The 19,965-nt window shown below is 36.8% G+C and overlaps 1 protein-coding gene across 1 annotated transcript in view; it reads left to right on the plus strand.

Annotated features, from left to right (window-relative positions):
• The first annotated feature begins 1,037 nt into the window (after nt 1–1,037).
• The window catches only part of LOC104909952 (protein eyes shut homolog), a 43,521-nt gene continuing 24,593 nt past the window's right edge, over nt 1,038–19,965 (plus strand). The window contains exons 1-5 of the mRNA XM_010707848.3: nt 1,038–1,230; nt 11,612–11,794; nt 14,073–14,239; nt 14,417–14,561; nt 18,515–18,689. Coding sequence (XP_010706150.1) covers nt 1,119–1,230; nt 11,612–11,794; nt 14,073–14,239; nt 14,417–14,561; nt 18,515–18,689 — 782 coding nt within the window. The 5' untranslated portion in view covers nt 1,038–1,118. The remainder of the gene's footprint in view (nt 1,231–11,611; nt 11,795–14,072; nt 14,240–14,416; nt 14,562–18,514; nt 18,690–19,965) is intronic.

The raw sequence follows: 19,965 nt of genomic DNA on the forward strand, positions 1-19,965 counted from the left end.
ACACATTTTTTAAAAGTCACATTTATTTGACATTTTCATCACTGAAATTCCTAATGATTATGCTATTATCAGGAAAAACATAATGGCTGTGGTTTAACATAGCTCACATCATTTCTTTTGCATTCATACCCACAGGCACATGTGACCTTATCAAGTATAAGGCAGACATGTTTCTGCTCAATACTGAGGATGTGTAGTAATCACATAAACTGACCTATCTGGCTGTCCTCTGATTTCAGATATAAAACGAGAGAATAAAATAAAGCCTTTAATGAAATTATATTTATAGTAAGTGGTAGATAGGAATGCCTTACACTCCTGGTTTTCCTATCTGATTTTTTGTTTTGGACCATATTTGCCCTTTTCCTGACTTAAGAGAGAGTTAATTGCTGAAAACAGAATATGTACATTCTTACCCCTTGGGACTGATTACAGTTTATTTTCTTGTCTAGTCTAATACTTTTTCCATATTTGAGAGCACAGGATATACAAAAGCAAAGATATTACTTGTTCACTCTGGTTCAATTCCAATATAATCACTACTGTAAGTATTCATATTTCAGCTTTCCTTTACATTCTGTTGTATTGTCAAGAGCTATAGGTAATGCTTGAATGTACAAATGATGCTTCCATTTGCAAAATAAACTGGTACTTTTACGTTTTTATTCTTTTTTTCTTTCCTTTTTTTTTTTTTGAGACATGATAGAAGAGCTATTTTTCTGTAACTTTTATTTCAACCATTTTATACAAGAAGCAGTACAAATCGCTAATACGACACATCATAAAAGCCACATATTTTACCAAGAAAGATGAATTGAAATATAAAATTAAACAAAAAATAATTTGTCAACTAATGTGACCCAGAAAGCATTCTGGCATCTCTACTGCCACATATGAAAACAAACAAGCAAATAAAGGTTAGAAGAGTAAAACCAAAGAAATGTATTACAAGCACAAGTCAAACATCACTGGTTTCCTGTGAGAATAAAACCCATCCTTTTTAAAGTGTGTTTTGATACTTATACATTTTGTTTTGTTTTGTTTTTAACTTTGCCAGTGATGCAGAAAATTGGTTTTGTGAATGCCCTGAACTCTACTCAGGAAGACTGTGCCAGTTCATGACTTGTGATGAAAGTCCATGTGGAAATGGTGCTACATGTTTTCCAAAGTCCAGGCAAGACGTTGTTTGCCTTTGTCCATATGGAAGATCTGGCATCCTCTGCAATGACGGTAAGAACAATATGCTTTAGTGTGCATTAGTCATATTTTCTGTCATTTGTGGAAGCTGTGGCAAGGAACAAGTCATGGAATCACAGAATTGCAGGGTGTGTGATCTGAGGAAATCATTGGGTCCACTTCCTTTGCCACAGCAGGTACCCTACAATAGGCTGCACAGATAGGCATCTAGACAGGTCTTGAATATGTCCATAGGAGGAGACTCCACAACCACTCTGGGCAACCTGTTCCATTGCTCTCAAAATCAAATGCTTTGAAGGCAAAACACTGTAAGTGATCACCTCAACCACCTCCTCGCTTTTGCTATTGCCTGTAAACACAGCACAACCCAAAGAGCAGTCCCAAGCAGAGAAGATCCGAATTGAGAACTTTTTCTTCACGTTGTTTTATAAAGACATCATCCAGAGAGACAGAAAGATCAGAGAAGCCCAGAGTAGAGACAAGCCAGGAAATACTGGGTAGTGACTGGTGTTTCAGTAATCTACCTTAAGAGAAGCTGACAAAGATATAGCGAAGTACTCCTTTGGAGAAAACATTTTCTCCTGTAGTTTGATTTTTGCTGTACTTAGGGAATTGTGACATTTTGTACATGAAAGAAGTTTATAAAAAGTACTTTCTGGATTGTAAAAATACTGCCAGATGCTAAAATTTGATCAATTCCTTGGATCAAAAAGAGAAACAAATTAAATGTAACCAAGTGCTTGCTATGAACTAGGAGACAGGATGAAGGAAAACTATTAAAGATAAGCAAATAGGTCATTCTGACTATTATCAAATGAAGGTTTTTTATTTCTTTTGTGTTTATTATAATGATTGTTGTAGGTCAGAATTTCCTGTGTATTAACATCCAAGGTATTCTTTTCCCTGACACTGAATGAAGCAACAAGAAATGGCAGAAAAATCTGCATATAGAAAATAATAACTGATTCTGAGCTGATTCAGCAGTACATTTGAATTTCTTTTCAAAATTAATACTTTTATGTAAAATAGTGTTCAGGTCAGATCAAAGGACAACACTGTCTTTTTCTTTTTACCATAAACATTTACCTCATTTAAAATTTACATGAGAAGAAATTTCCAATAATAAATTACTAAACGTGCTTACGTTGTCATGAAACTGCCTATTAAAACTTTAAAACCCTCTTTCTTTGCTGACAGCAAGTTCAGAGCCTACCATCCTGTATGTCAGGCTAGGAATGTTTCTGTCATCTACCTCAAATTATATCTGTCTTCACTGAATATCATCTAGTGCTTTTTCCCCATAGTCCTTCAGCAAGGTTCTTCCACAGTTCTCTGTAGTCAGATGTCTGTAGTCTAAAGTGGGAGAAAGTACACAGATTCATGAGTTTCGCTGGACTGCAAACCTGAAGGATGTGAAAGCATAGAATGGATGAATTTTTATTAAGTGGAGAGGGAAAACTCTCTCTGAATCATTACTGTAAGAAAGAAAAATGGGGGAGAAAAAACAAGAACAGAGTGTGCATCTATCAGGATCGTAAAGACCATTATGTGAAAAATTATTGAAATATGAAAAAGCCTTCTATTGAACTTGTCTCTTAAGAGTTTAGAAGTGAGAACAGGTAGAAATCTTGTTAAGGTAAACGTTAGCCTGAAAGTTAAAATGAGCTGCAAAAGATCTTTTTATCACATAAACTAAAACTGAACAAAGAGGTAAGAAACAGTATCACAATGCAGTGCATGCTGGGTGCAACCTTATGGATAGCCCTAGCAGCACCAAAGCCGTACATTTGTTTTTGCATCTGGAGATAATGATAGATTGCCTGATTACAGTAGTAGAACAATGTAAATTGTGTTAGAAGCCTGTTTTAATTGTTTAAGAAAATGAGTGGCCCAGATAATACTTTTATTAGAAAGAAATGGTCCATAAAACTTAAAAGGCTAGGAGCATGTATTTTTAATGAATCTTCTCCTGTTGAGGAGATAGAAATAATACTGTTTCTCCTGTGAAGATTAGTAACCGAGTGCATGCTACATGCTGCTTTTTGTCTGAAACACAGAAGCCTTTTTCTCCCAACTATTTATCAAGTAACTTATTGTCTTCATCAGCAAAAATGTACAAACCTTAGAGTGACTGTTTGTTAAAATGAATATAACAAATGTACCAAATAGAATTGCAGGTTCTTTGCCAGCACTGCTGCTCCTTCCAGTGCAGGTTGTTTACAAAAGACAAAGTAAAAGTAACTCAAGTCATAGACAGAAATACAGATGAACCGCCTTCTACTGTTCTTGCCCATGTTAGAGATCAAAATGCCATCAGTTATGAGTTTAAAGACAGACTAAGAACAATATCAAACTTTACAAATATATAGGAGTAAGTGATGATAAAGCTGTTGTCGCTATTAGAGAGAGAAAAAAAATTGGCAGGGGTGAAAAATATGACAATTTGCGGGATATACACAGCATTCTAAAAGAGAGAAAACTACAAATAACAAACATGGCAGAAACTTATAGACAGATAACTTCAGTGTAATATGGAAAAAGAAGTTTCTGGGACAAACGAGGACTTTTCTTCAGTTTCTGAAGCAGATGAAGCATGCTGCAATCTAGTCAGGCTAGGAGCAATTGCTTTGTGTTTATTTTGGTTACATTATTCTTGTTCAGACTTCAAATAAAGGTTACTTAGGGCCACAGACATAACAAAGGGCCTGAAGCACCTCTGTTATGAGGAAAGGCTTAGTGAACTGAGTCCATTCAGCCTTGAGAAAAGAAGTGGTGATCTTATTAATGTTTATAGATACCTTGAGTGTGAGTGTCAAAGGGACATCGCCAATCTCTTTTCAGATATCTGTGGGGTCAGGACAAGGAGAAATGGCCATAAACTAGTGGATAGGAAGTTCTGTACCAGTGTGCAAAGGAACTTCTTCACATTGAGGGTGACAGAGCACTGGAACAGGCTGCCCAGGGAGGTTGGGGATTCTCCTTCTCTGGAGATATTCAAGACCCATCTGGACACAAACCTGTGCAGCCTGCTGTAGGGGGCCTGCTTTGCAGAGGGGCTGGATGTCCCTTCCAACCCCTACCATTCTGTGATTCTGAGATTCCTTGAAACATTTTCATTTTTCTGTATATATAAGTAGTAAAGTCAATTATCTATTGCTACACATCTTTTCTTGATTTTTCACTATATGACCATGTTACTATGATTGCAAGTTCACCATTATATGTGGATCTCTCTCCCATGAAGCTACATAGCTATAGTGTAATGGATCAGCGTGAGGGGGTGAAAATATGGGAAGACATGAATTCTAAATTACTTTAAGTCACTCTAATGTGAGCTGAACAAGCCAAGGGACCTTAGCTGCTCCTCATATGTCTTTCCCTCAAGGCCCTTCACCATCTTTGTAGGGTCACCTTCTGAAAATTTTATATCCTTCTTATCTTCTGCACAAACCTGCAGACAGTGCTCAAGTTGAGGCCACTGAGCAGAGCGGAGTGGGACAGTCTCTTCCCTCAGCCACTTGTAGATGAACTTTTAGCAGCTTGTACAGGATTCTTGGTTAAAAGCCCACATTAAACAAATTTTCATCTGAAAGAAGAGCACAGCCACTTAGAAAAATGAAAACTAGAATATTTTTAACCCTGTACGTCATCAATATAAAATAATTTGGATCAGAGATCATGTCTGCTTGAGTGACTTGACTCAGACTCTGAAGTGACTGATGTTTTTGAAGATGTACTTAAAGGGATCCAGAGCATTTAAACTGAATACAGTTATTGAGCTGTGCCTTTTCAGCTGTTCTATGTTAAAAGATTGAAGATTCAAGGCCTAGTCTGATAAATTTTCTTTCACATTTAATTTCTTAAAAATTGGCTTGTACTATGTTTCTTCTGGATTATAAATGAAAGTGCCTGTACCCCCTCCTCCAGTAGTTATAGGATCATGGTGGTGAATGAAAATGTTTTCAAATGGCACCATTTCAGGCCAAATAAACACACATTCCTCAACAGTGCTATGAGTTTGGTTTTTCCTGCATAGTAATTTTTAAATTACCACCTAGATATTTGTTTTGTCTACTTTTAAAAGTTGGTCAGGAAGATGCATCAGTAATTTACTATGGAGACACATGAGGATCAGGTTAGAACAGGAATTGCTTGCCACCAGGAGAGACTTATCATTTCATAAGATCTCGGTTGTAAATAAAAAATTGGAATCATAGAATCATAGAATAGCTCAGCTTGGAAAAGATCTTAAAGATCATCAAGTCCAACCGTATCAGTTGTAGTGTTTCCTCCACACAAAGGTGATGCTTGAGTTCAAATACATTCATATCACTGTACTTTAACTTTTAAGATTAAGAATGATAAGTAAAAAAAATGCTTATAAAAAACATGAAGTACAAATGGTTTATTCACCAGGAATGGATATGAATACCTGGAGTTCTCAACTGCTGATGCAGATATTTATGTATTACACAATAAATTGGGACTTTCTTGGTTATAATATGGAGAATATTTTGTTATACTTCAAGAGTAAAGGGCATGCACTTTGTAAACAAAGGTAAATTTAAAAGAAAGAAAAGCATTTCAAAGGAATGTGCATTGCAAAAATGAATAATTGCATAAACTGCAGTCTTTTAGATCAAGCTACTGTGTTTATTTTAGTTTCACTGGGTAAAGGTGCAGATATGGCAAGATAAAATAGAATCCTAACTGTGGCATTGCATTTCATAGAACACATACCATAGAGTTCTGTCCCCAGCATGCTTCACAGCAATCTGTAAAAAAAGTCCATTGAAACACATTTCTGAGCAACATTTATGGTAATTTTTGCCAGTCCAAAGGGTCTAGCATGTATGGAATATATTCCCCCATGTATAAAATTCATTTCAAAGTGCTGAAGTGGGAGTAGTCTCTTGCTGCAAACTCTGCGGCGTGAAAATCAGCCTGCAAGTGAAGTGTTCTCTGCAGCTATGTTTGTTACACAATGTCACCTTCAGAGTGTTCAGGTCTGCAGACTAAATTGTCCAGTTCAGTGACAGTAGATGCCCAAGGGGAATTTCCTCATATAAAAAAAATAAAATCAAACCACATTATGAGGCTTCTGGTTAGTGATAGGAGACTTTAGGGGGTGCTGATCAGACTTACATTTCTTCCTACCCAAGAGAATATATTTTCTGAGTCATTTGCATTTATCTGAGCTTTAATTTCTTTCTTCCTTTCCCTGAGGTATGAGGTATGTCGTAAAATGAGGTATGTCGTAAAAATCGTAAAGAACAAACATGCAAACTAACACACATATACACACATAACGTCACTGCAGCATTACCAGTTTTGGAGATTTATACCTTCATCCTTGAGCAATTAAATCAGTTTTATTATATCGAATCTCATTTTCCACTTAGAAATTAAAGTTACTAGTCCATATGATAAGCTAAGCTAACGGGGCCCATGGGCTCCATAAGGATACCACATAACTATACTACCAATTCCACAAGACAAAGAAGATATCTGAGAACTGTTTCTTCAGGGTGAAGCATGCACTTGAATTAGGCATTATGAAGACTCCTCCTGTAGTCGCCTTCCAGACGTCACAGGTCTGCCCTTGAGCTCCACTTGGCACAGGACCTCCCTGCAGTTCAGTCCCCACCCTCTCCCTTTTAACTTTTCCTCCTTACACTTCCCATAGCTTCTGGTGAGGAAGGTATGCTGACTATGTAAGAAAACGGCTTTTATGTGGAACTAGCAAAGCATGTCAACTAAACACCAGCTTGTCTCCCTCGTCTCACCTCTCCTTCCCAAATTACGCTGGTATCTATTGCTTGCCTGTACAGCAGGCCTTCACTCTCATTGCCACTGTTGGTGTCTGGATAGCTCCCATCCTCCCCATCCCTCTACACAAAGGACAGGGGAATTGTAGCAGGAAGTTCTTCCTTCACCTTTCAGCCAGCAGTCCCTTTTCTAATACCCCATAATGTCCTGCAATGCGCAGAGAGAGGCTTCTGCCAGAGCCCCATGCCAGCAAAATGATATTTAAATCTGTGAATATAGAATAAATTGTAGAAATGCATTTGCTTTCTTAAGCCAGTCTCTTCCATCAGGAGCTTATGCTGTCGCTTGAACATCTACTCTTGCTGCCTCCGTGATGAGTAAGAAAAGGATCTGATTTTAAAATATTTTTTGTAAACTCAGCAGAGGAAATATTTTTCACTCTCTTCATCCACTAGAGTAAGCTCTGGTTTATTGAAAGCCGTACTGCAAACCATAAGAGGAATAGTGGCTGCAGAATTTCATGATGACAAAAGACACTTTTATGAGGACCTTTTTATAGATTGGAAGACTGAAAAATACGCTTGCCAGCAATTTCCATTCCCTTTTCAATACTCCCTTCTCAAATATGTGAGTTGATATTTAGGAGAATTGATTAGTACTCATCCCAAATGTATATGGCTGCTCATCCTGGAGCCAGGCACTGGGCTGATAGCTGCTCACAGTTAGTCAATTTCAACATAAAGTATTGGGTTATCTGATTGTAATTATATAGCCTAAAGTCTTCACCTCTTTTTAGCCTATTGATTTTTCTTGTTTTTTACAATGAATTGTAAAACTGTAGTCCAAGATGTATTGACAGTGAATGTTGAAAGGAGCATTTATTTTAACTTACAACAAGAAAATTCGAAGATAATGAAACCATTATTCTCTCTCTTGTCACTTTATTCTCTTTGTTAAGATTTTTTTTCAAACTATAAGTGTGTGGGGTTTTTTTATCTCCCATTTTTATATTCACATCTGTTAGGATGTACAGTCCTAGGGAAGTAGGCAGCCAACTACATTAATATATTTATATAATGGGATAATTTGTCATTTTTTGTTTGTGAGGCAATGGAACATACCGTGCCTTATTACAGGTACTTTATTACCTGTTCAGTAGTGGAAATGCAGAAGAGGACAATGGTAAATGATGTAGGATTGACAGAAACACAGGATAAGATCAGGGAAAGAAAGTTGATAAAAGGCTTCAAGTACTCTGTCAGGCACAGTTAACTCGGAGTGATCTTGCTTGATACAAATTTACCAATCACTGTATTTTTCAAAGTTGTTTTATTGTGGATTTTTTTCTTTCTTTTTGCATTTTAAAGTTAAAATACGTGAGGCAAACTAGTCTGTTTTAATTTCAGGCTAATGAAGGTTATCATATGAAAGGTAACTCTGAGACCGAACATTTTACATTTACTGTAACCTTTCATTTTTTCACGATTGGTTGAAGGCCTGATGATAAATAATACTTAGTGAAGAGAAGAATCATGTTTTAAAATGTGGTATAAAATCAATTTTAAAAGTCCAGAAAGAGAAAAAATATGGAAGAAATATCACCTGATGATTTAGATAGATTAGATTAGTGAAAAATATAAGCTTTTGCCTCGGGATTAATTATCATGTCTGAGTACATTTTGCTCCCCAGAGGTCCCTGGGGGGGCTGTTTAGGAACACTTGCTGTGTGTACCTGCCTGCTAAAGATAGTCTGGTTAATTAGATGCTGCATCTCACTTTTAGTAGGTGTCAGAAACTCCTTCAACACTGTGCAGTAAACTGTGAAAAGCTAAATATGCCTGTGAGCCTACTGTTGCTCAGTATGATATTCTTGCATTTGGTGACCATACTGTACCTAAGTATTGCCCTACTCAGTGTTGAGCACCATTTCAGGTCACATCTGAGCACTGTGTATGTTCAAGAGAGAGCCAGTCCAGGGGGAATAAGGGTGTGATGTGACAGCTGGTTGACAAGTCCAGATGGCACTTCCACAAGTCAACAATAAAGCAACCCAAATAGGGAATTTGAACCTCTTCAAATCTCTCAGTGGATCTGAGTTCCTCATCTGGAGAAGAAGCCATGTCCTACTTCCTGCTGGCCTTCCTGCTAACCTGGATTACGTACATCTACAGGCCCAGACACTACATTTAGCCCCATACTAGTGAATTACTGGGTTTACTGTTCTTCTGTAAAGAAATTGTTCTGCTGATTTTTATTTGTTTCTATGCCGTTTTTCTGAGATGAATCATTTATCCCAAAAGCCATTGGTCAGTGATCTATTCAATATCCTGAACCCATATGACAACAGGGGTGCCTCAAGCATTTGCGGTGCTGGATATGTTATATATAGACTTCAAGACCCCAGCAAAATGCATGATTAGACTCAGAACTGGACCAAAAGATCATAATGGGTTAAATGTAGATGTTCACATAGTCAAAGATGGAAATTAAGAAAATTGCATCTTGTCAGGAGTTTTGAAAGGAGCTGTGCTTTCTCAGATACTCAGGAGTAGGAAAACGAGAAACTGAGTTTGCCAGGAATGCTTAGTGACTGCTCTATCCTGAAGCTGAGACTTCTGTACTCAATTCTTCAGCTCTCTTCAGGCTTTGTGACTCTGAACAATTAATTTAGTGTCCTACAATTCCCACTCTTTAAGACCAGAAAAAAGAAAAAAGTGTTTTCTTTATTTCACAGAGGATTATTTCAGAATTTCTGAATCATTCAGTTTTTATGGCTGTAGAGAAAAGAAACAAAGGATTCAGATCATTATTAGGTTGTTGCAGGACACACACAAGGTAGGCTTTATGCCACATAATTTTAGAAATCTATAATTCCCCCCTCTGACTTATCACCCAAGGCTGCTTTTGTATTTGGGGGGGTCAAATAAGCATTTTAAAATATTGTTCATCTGACCTACATAAGTGATGTGTTTTAGATGAAGAAAATTCTATCCTAAATGTTCTTTATATTTTCACTGATGTAAGATACAGCCTGGGATAGTCAGCTGTTATATAAATGTCTACATCAGATGCCCTCCAGTGGTCAGATGACTGCCACCAATTCTATTTGTGCAAATTGCTTCCAATTGGAAGGCTAATGATCTAAATGTATCTTTCCTATAGTAAATCAGAATGGAATGGAATGGGATGGAATAGAAGGAAGGGAAAGCGAAGGGGAAGGGGAAGGGGAAGGGGAAGAGAAAGGGGAAAGGGAAGGGAAAGGGAAGGGAAAGGGAAAGGAAAGGGAAGGGAAAGGGAAAGGGAAAGGGAAAGGGAAAGGGGAAGAACAGAAAGAGAAGGCTTCTCATTAAAGGAGCTGTCTATCTCTCATAGTTAGCTGAGAAACTAAAGCAGATGCAAAATTTGAGCCTTCCGTAGACATGTTGAGGTAGTCTGAGGGAATGCTAGTGGACTGCAGCCAATACCAAATTTAAATATGGGAGTTGTATTTCTCCTCCACTCCACATTACTCATAAAGGTCTAAGACCTGAGGTTACATTCAAGCAGACTAGGTTGAGAGGAACAAACTCTTTGCCAGTTTTCTTGTAATTAGGAGAAAACAACCACTTAATGTGGAAATTTCCTGGCTCCTGTTTAAAATCGCAGAACAAGGCATAATGTGCCACATCTCAAGTAGTGCTTAATAAATGGGACAGTACACACTATATTGCTGAGGACCTGAAGTTTGTGCCATGAACAGTTTCTCACAGGCTTATGTCTACACCTTTTGTCAGGTTCAGATAATAATGTGTTCAGTGTCAACGTGGCAAATTTCCCAGGTTGAAAATTTGAAAAGATTTTCCTCACACTAAAAATGGTGTTATAATTTGCATGATTACAATTGATTGTTTCTTCCATTTATTTCAGGCCAGGTGTTTAAAGGTATTTATGCTAATGCTACATTCTTCACTTGGTTAATGCCTAACAGAAAGTTTGTGTTTTTTTAATCAAATTGAACCTAAATAGTGTTTTTAAAAAAGATAAATAACTTGCCAGTACTGTAAATTAGACATTTTTATAAACTTGATTCCTGGATATTCAATTTATGAAATCATAGGATTAATTAAATTTGGAAAAAACCACTAAGACCATCTAGTCCAACCACCAATTCAAATGGTACAGCAAGTAATGTGGAACAATGTAACTCATTGTAGGTCCTGTTTATTGTGCAGCAAATTCATCATTTCATGATGTTTTTCCCTACCTATGAAGAATTACTGTTCTTTAACCTCTTCAGCACATCCCTGCTCACTTTCACTTGGAGGTGCATAATAATGGCTTTACTTTTAGGACAAGAATTTGTTTGTGAGTTTTCTTTTGTCTCTATGAGCTCTGAGTAAATATTGCAGTGTACCTTTACTTATAACAATGCTATATAGAGACCAGGAGATGGCAGTAGTTGCTAATAATTACATTGTAAAGAAAGCTTGTTAATAAAATCACAGGAAAAGACAAATTAGGTGTACACATGTGTAAAACACTGCAGAATAACATTTTTTGTGTGTTATTTACTTTTTTTAAATTCTAAAACAAACTATTAAATGCAAATTTCAAATACACATTAAAGAATTTGCTCTAACACTGATATTTTTTTCTTTTAATGTAGTTATTAATATTACCCAGCCTAGTTTCAGTGGCACAGATGTCTTTGGATATACTTCATTCCTAGCTTATTCTACGATCCCAAATATCACCTTCTACTATGAATTCCACTTAAAATTTCAGTTGTTGAACCACCACTCAGCTTTACAAGACAACTTGATATTTTTCACTGGACAGAAGGGCCAAGGTAAGATTTTTTATTATGGCGTATTACAGACTTTAAAATATTCCCCGTACAAGTAGGGTGATATAACACCTTTAGGAAGGAGATAATCTCTTCAATACTTACTTTTGGTAAGTGCAAAGTAAGCAGTCAGATTGTAGAAATGTTTGGGTTTTTTTCCATAAAGAAGTATAACCATTAACATTAAATACTACAAACTAGTAATCTGATGCTTGAGGTAGCAGATTTCTGAAGTAAACAAAATTCTTTTTTCAGTCATCAGCATAAATTTCAAGACTGATTGCACTTATCTGGAGGCCAGTTTTGGAAGATGCTGCCTCAAATCTTCTTATACTGATACTTACTTTAATGAAAAGTCAGTTCAGCTATTCAGCATGTCACAACCACCCTGTCACTTCTTCTTCCTATGTCCTCAAACAACTTGCCACAGAGGCATCCATGAATTGCTACTGCTGTCACAGAGGCTGCACTTCCATGGCCCACAAGAATGGCATATACCCCTGAGGCAGCCAGGACTGGGTTCTGTGTTCTTTATGTAAAATACTAACCCTTAACTCTGATGTCACTCAATGCAAGTTAACTCAATATAAGTATATTGCAACAACTATGTATGTATAGGAAAGTATTCCACTTGGTCTGAATAGCGCAGTTGAGAAGCATGTTATATAAATCTGCTTACAATATCTGGACTGAGATTTTAACAATGCTTTACATATCTCTGAACGTAGTAGGCTGGCATAGTCTCAGAGATGAATGAAGTAAATTATGATACTCGTGTCTTGTCCATTTTAGCACTACTGGCAACATGGGATCCACTACACTGATGAATGTTGAGAAAAAATTAGTGAAATGTTATTGCAAACATACAGCACTCAGGGTGGAAAATGTTATCATTTATAGATCATAGAAGTACTTTACTTATTTATACCATACTTGTTTATGCAATTAGAATATGAGCTGGCTTTTGTATTTAGAGCTGTGAGATAGATTGTGGATGGTGGAAATTTTGTCTGTCATTTTCAGCTAGTCAATTAGAAATTGTGCATGGAGTTGTCACTGCAAAACCATTTTCATGTTGTCATTCAGAAAGCAGTTTTCAGAAATCAGTGTTCGCATCACTAAGTTTGAATAATAATCACAGAATCATATCATGGTTTGGGTTGGAAGGAATCTTTAAGATCATCTAGTTCCAACCCCCCTGTTACAGGCAGAGACACCTCCACTAGACCTGGTTGCCCAAAGCCTCATCCAGCCCCAAGGTGGGGGCATCCACAGACTCTCTGGGTAACCTGTTCCAATGTCTCATCACCCTCACAGTGGTGAGGGTAAAAATAATAAATAATAAATAGCTCTTTTGTAATACAAATACAAGCAAATGTTTTTAACATTCCTTTCAATGACAAAAACCAACCACAACATTTATGAACATTTCTGCAACCTTGGATGCAGAATTTCAGACTGTTCATAAGGAAATTGTAGGAAGCAACCAAATAAAAACCAATTTGTCCACTACCTTTGTTCAGGTAAGTCAAAAAAAAAGTCAAATTTAAAATAAACACCATCAGTGTTGAAAAATAACCTGTATTTCTTTTTCAGCTACAAAAATCAAAGCAGAATGCAGAACATTTGTTTTAATATGTATAATATAGATCCAAAAAATTGACTGTTTATTTGCACCAAAGTCTATTTCAGAAAGGCTTGCCTACAAGTCATACTCTGTAGTGTCAAAGTTATAGTGAGTATTGTTCTTGCAGCCATATTTAGCTAAGCTGAACTTAAAACAAATTCTTAGTGGATCTTCCATGGTTCATTTTTATTAACCGGAATACTATATTCTGAGATTATTATGTAATTGTCAGGTGGAAACTTGGCTTATTACCATCAGCATCTAATTTTTTTCATGAACACTGCCAGCCATGTCTAAATGTCTTCTTCCTCTTATCTCCACAAAGCCAAAAGTCTTGCTCTACTATCTCACTTCAGACTGAACTTCTCACAGTTCTCAGACTAACAGCCCTCTGGATTTCTCCTTCTCCTAGTGTATACATCTCCTTCTTCTGTTCTCAGATCTGTAGCTTAACACTGGCTTGCATCCCTTGTGAGAAGGAGCCAGGGCGCTGGGAGGGAAAGAATCTGGAGTGAGGTAGTAAAGCGGGGCCTGGCAAAAGTGGGTGGAAGTGCACCACAAACTGATGTATTTTCAGTGGATTTGGAGGATGTTTTGTGCGTCAGTATTCACTGAATCTTGAAATAAGTAGCTACTCTGCTTTTGTCTTTTCAGGTCTGAATGGAGATGATTTTTTGGTGTTAGGCCTCTGTGATGGCAGAGTAGTATATAGCTACAATCTAGGTTCTGGCACAGCAACAATCATTAGCAAACCACTTGACCTGACACTCAATATTCATGTCATCCACCTTGGCAGATATCTCCAGAAAGGCTGGCTGAAGGTAAGAAATTGTTGGAGAAGAACACACATTTGGATTATAGTGTGGTTTCTCTTTTCCTCCATATTAAAATGTAAAAATGATGGCATTATGTTTCCCTGTTAAGTTTGGAGGGCTGTTTTCAATAGTATTTTCCAAATAAAAATCCTTTGTTGTAACAAACGTACGTTTCGTTGAAAGGTGGATGATCAGAAGAATAAAACTATCACTTCTCCTGGAAGGCTGGTTGGACTCAATGTCTTCAGTCAGTTTTATTTAGGGGGCTATCATGAGTATAATCCAGAACTCCTACCCAAGGGATCCAGATTTAAGAACGGCTTTCAAGGTAAAGATTATACTCTTTTCCATCCCTGCTAAACCATGCATCAGATTCCACTTGTCCATCTATCAAGGAAGAAACCAGAAAAATGAGAAGACAATAGAGACCAGAGCTAAAAATGCAACCTAGACAGTGGACTACAAAGGCAGGACAAACTTTAGGTCTGTTCTTGTGTGCTAATTATTATGCCATAATAATATATGGCAAATAGTGAGGAGCTTCTCATCACTTCTGAACACAAAGTCTGAATGCAAGGGTGACTTAAAAGACAGTGTATCTGCTTGGTAACTGTCCCTTCCAGTACCTGAAGGGGGCTACAGGAAAGCTGAGGAGGGACTTCTTACAAGTGCATGTAGTGACAGGATGAGGGGAAATGGCTTTAAACTGGAAGAGGGTAGATTTAGATTAGACATTAGGAAGAAATTCTTTACTGGGTGATGAGATACTGGAACAGGTTGCCCAGCAAAGTTGTGAATGCCCCCTCTCTGGAAGCATTCAAAGCCAGGCTGGATGGGGCACCACTTAAGATGTGATGAACAGCAGTGGCAGATAGCACTGTAGGTGGGGGAGTCAAAAAAAGGTCTGTGATTTGTAAACTGTTTGACTGGGATGAAAACTATTAATTAAATTTAGAGTAAAAAATTTGTTGATAGAAAGCTGCTAGTGTGGTCTAAGGAGCCATGAGGCGAAAGATTACAATCACAAAAGTAGGAAATATATCCTCTGTGAGTTCACTGTCTTAATGCATCTGATTTCAGCTAACTTGCATCAAATGCTGATCTTTGGGATGAAACTGAGTTCAACTCACAGTCAGAAACTTCTTCTTCTGAGTTCCTGTTGCAAACTTGTCTGTGACAGAAAACCTCTCCACTATTCAGAATATTTGGCAGCATCTCATTAGAAGAGGCCCAGAACTGTCCCAGAGTAAAAAAGGTCAGAAAGAAGGCACATTCATCAGCTGATCCCCCCATAGAGGGTTGTATGGTGCTTGCACAAATCATTGCTCTTAAAGTCCTTCATTCATATCTCACTGACCAACAGTTAGAAGAAATAAGAAAATTAAATGAAAAAAAACAGTTGAATTCATAAAGTTCTGCCAAAAATCTCTCTAATACGTACTATATGCTTTATTTATAAATGCTGGAGAACAGTTTCTGACCTAAGTTTTCTGCTGGGACAATCAAATAAGTCATAGTCATGAATGTCATAATTTTCCATTATGGCCTCAGCAGTTCTTGGGTACTCACTGTGCTTTCCATTGTTTACACAGAGCTCTGGGTGGCTTTTTCTTAGCATTCTAGCAAGACTCAAGAGAACAGAACATGCTTTATCTGCTAAACAGATGAAAAGTTAGGATATACTGAGTTATGTGGTGGCCTAAAACCAACACCATTAAAAGGAGAAGGAATATCATATGAAGATTACGAATAAATAAACATCAAACTTGGTTGTATGTTTTTTGAATTGCTTAACGTGAGTTTTTAAATTATTATGTGACAGTATAAACAAAACTACAAAATGTATGCAATAAGAAAAAATCCTATTTAAGAAAGCTTCCTATTCTGAAGTTCTTCTAACTGTTGTTAAAATAGTTATCTTGCTACATTTTGTTCAAACTAAGTTATGATTATATTAAAAAAATATATCTTCTGCAGATTACTCTGGTAATCTAATGACAAGTTTTCCAAAAGTAGAAGGGAAAAAAGAAAAAAAAACAGAAAAGTAGGGCTATAAGATTTAGATACATATTTCAGTATTTTGATATCTAAAGAAGATGCATTTGTTTTTCATAGCTGCTATGAACGTGCCTTACTTAGTAATTCCCTGAGGGACTAAAAAGCCACACGTTGTCCAGTTTGTACCTTACATATCAATAATTTGTCACCATGTCAAATGTATATAAATACAAGTTCGAAATTTTTTGTAAATAAATTCAAACAACATTGCCATAGAAGATGGCCTATTACGTAAAGCTAGGTTCAATGAGCTTTAAGTGTATTAGGATTTGTCAAGCCACTCTGGAAACATTACTTTTTAGATGATGGTGAAAATCACACTTGTCTTATTTTACTGTTATATTAAGTGTCAGCAAAAGTTCATGTCAGTGAAGGATGTCAGTGAAAGGTGAAAAGACTGCTATTTTAATACTTCTTTGCATAAAGATAATATGGTCAAAGGAAGGAGTCCCAAAATTATAGCAAGTCAAAGCATTTGCAAATCAACCATCTCGATAAATGTTCCAACATTCTTAACAAAATCAGAATTCTATCAATAAACAGTGAGGCACAAAGCAATCATCTTTTTCCAGAATTCTCACATGACTTAATAATTAATTTGAAGTCCTTGACTATGAAATAAATAATAGAAAAAGTCCATATATTCTTTTTTTCTATTAGGAGCTGAAGAAAAACCCATTATTAGGCATTTCTTATGCCTTTCACATGCAAGTTTGTTTCTTAAGTGATTTCAGTGAATTATGAAAACACTGGTATCAAGTGAATTTTAAAAAATAAGTGCAATTAGTTGCAGTCTTCCTATCACATCCTTTTTCCATGTTCAATATTAAACAGAAAGCTTCTTCCGTGCACTGCTGAATAACTACTATTCTTAAAGATTCTGAGCAATTCGAATCTCAGCTAAATGTTATAAATCAAGTGTGGGAATGTATGAGTATTTCCATTATACACTGGATATCCAGATACATTATTGTACTGTTTAAATCCTTGTAAAGTGGATTAAAATCTGATTTTTAGTTTTAAATTGTATATATTAGTGTGTAGATCTGGATGACATTTCAGAAGTGCTTAAAGGTGCCTTACATATAGGTCTAAATCACTTGTCCAGGTATATTTTGAGAAATGACTTGGAATTTGATCCAAAAAGATATATATATAGCCATAATATTCAGATTAGCAGAATATAAATAAGCACATGGACCTAGAATATTGGTTCAGAAGTGCTGATGGAGTGCTAGACCTTTCAGGATCACTATCCCAATGGGAGCATTCACTAAAAAGAACAGACTCTCTGAAGGGACTTCAATCTGAAGCTCTGACTCTTTTAACTTAGGATACCAGTGCATTAACAGATTAAAATAATGTCAGCCTATGGATCCAGTCAATAACACTCAATCATTTCAACAAATAAATTCTAACAATGGCCTCTGACATGGATGTCTGTGACAAAACAATCAGTAGATGTATTTAGGGACAACATAATCCAGGGTCCGTTTCCCATCCTGGTTGTAGCTATACTGTTCTGGAAGCTAGTTAAAGTTTGATGTTATAGTTGTGGCTACACAAGGTCAGTTGCCCACAGGACCAAGGAACAGGCCCTGGCATTGCTTAGCTTAACTACTATGGATTAAACTTCTGAATCATTTTCTGAGAGTAAGTTCCAAGAGGAGCAGCGTATACATACTGTAAAATGTTTTAGTCATATTCCATATGATCTCTGTATTACAGGGATTGAAGCATTCACCCCCCTTAAGAGGCCCTTTTCAGCAATTCAAGTCCATGTTCTCTGCCTGCAGTCTGTTAGTCTGGATTCCTATATATTTGACACTGGACAGGTTTACTGTCCTCTGTCCTACTTTTTTTTAAGACCATTTTTATCTGATGTAGTTGCATTTTTGTAAAAGCACGATTGTGTATAAATACAAATTTAGACCCACATCATTCATTAGTCTCTGATTTATCATTCTGTCTGCTCCTTGAGAAATTACTTCTGCTGTTTTTACATGCCATTAATGTAGGGTCTTATAATCATTCACCCATGTACTGAAGAGAAAATAGCCAGCATAACTTCAGCTTTTGGAGATGGTATGATTGCCCATCCATCAATTGAAGACATTCTGGTGGAACCTATTCAGTGACAAATTACAGAGTACTGTTGTTTGATTTGTTTTGTCTTCCTGTACCTTTTTTAAAATCCATTTCTTTCTCCTTTTTACCTCTAAGGCTGCATTTTTGATGTGCAAGTTCGCACTGACGTGAATCAGGAGTTCAAATCACCAGGGACTCCAGAAGGTCACCCCAATTCTGGTCGCAGTGTTGGGCAATGTAAAGCTTCTCCATGCAGTTTAATAAAATGCAGAAATGGTGGGAAGTGCATGGAAAGTGGCTCTACTGTTTAGTAAGTATAAAAAATTTCTTTTTAGGCTACAGCACAGACTGATCACTAGACTTAGTAACTATGATAATTTAGTTGCTTGATGACAGAAATCTTCAGATATCTATCATATGAGAAAGGAAGAAAATCATTGAAGGGTTTCATTTCATTTCGATACTCCCATTCCTGGAGGAGTTCAAGGCCAGGTTGGATGTGGCCCTGGGCAGACTGATGTGGTGGGTAGCATCCCTGCCTGTGACAGTGCTTTAGAATTGGGTGGGCTTTAAGGTCTCATTCAACCCAATTCTAAGATACAATTCTATGAAAACCAAACCCAACATTTGAAAACTGATAGGACATTTGCTGGGGATCTGTTTTAGAAATTCAGTGGGCTGTTCAAGCTCCTGGGAAGAAAAAAAACAGGTTCTAAAGCTATCAAGGCTTTAGTACATATTGCAAAATTAACTCCTGAGACACAGCCTTCAGTTCCCTTCCCCATTTCTCTTAAGAAATATTTATATGCTTTTAAATACAATAGTGAAGATATGCTTTGAAAGTTCTGAAAAGTACAATTTGGAATTACTTTCCAACTGTTGAGTTATACAATGTCACAACTGTTGGATCTTGCATGTTCCTTTCAGAACTATTAAATCCTTAACTTTCAGCCTGTTAGATCTTTCTGAGTAAAAAGAAAGGAGAAGACATTTATAGCGATATTAGAGAAGTCACAAAATCAAAATTGCAACCAGAAATAGCAGAAACATAGACTGAAGTATGCACCTCCCATGTGTCTTCCTGTACCAGCATAAGTCCTGGCTTCAGGAACTTATCCAGCACCATCCATGTCTGTGAGGTACACAAAACTACCACTAGCAAGATCAAGAGAACATCTGGAATACAGGTGACAACCTAAAGTAGCAGTTGGTGACTGAGCTGTACTGGAACCTTTAAAATTGCAGATAAAGCTTGTTTTCATATAGATTAATATTTTCTATTGCAGACTTCTTTAGGGATTGTTGTAAAATTGGGAGGTTATTTGCATTTAGTTTGGTGAGCTGTTTGCTTGTTTTTGATCTGTACTGATCTCCTACTGTGTTATACTCCTGCCCTCATATTTCAGGGCAGCTATATTGTCACAGACTATATTTATACAGGCATGTATATACCAGTAATGACCAGTTTCACTTCTCACAAGATAAATAAATAAAAATTCGATTAAAAAAAATTTTTTTTAGTTGTCAAAAACCTGTGAATGTAGCAGGCATATGACTTCTATGATGTATAGTAGCTGTCGGTAACG

This window comes from Meleagris gallopavo, chromosome 2 (genome assembly GCF_000146605.3).
Source record: "Meleagris gallopavo isolate NT-WF06-2002-E0010 breed Aviagen turkey brand Nicholas breeding stock chromosome 2, Turkey_5.1, whole genome shotgun sequence".
Classification (NCBI taxonomy): Eukaryota; Metazoa; Chordata; class Aves; order Galliformes; family Phasianidae; genus Meleagris; species Meleagris gallopavo.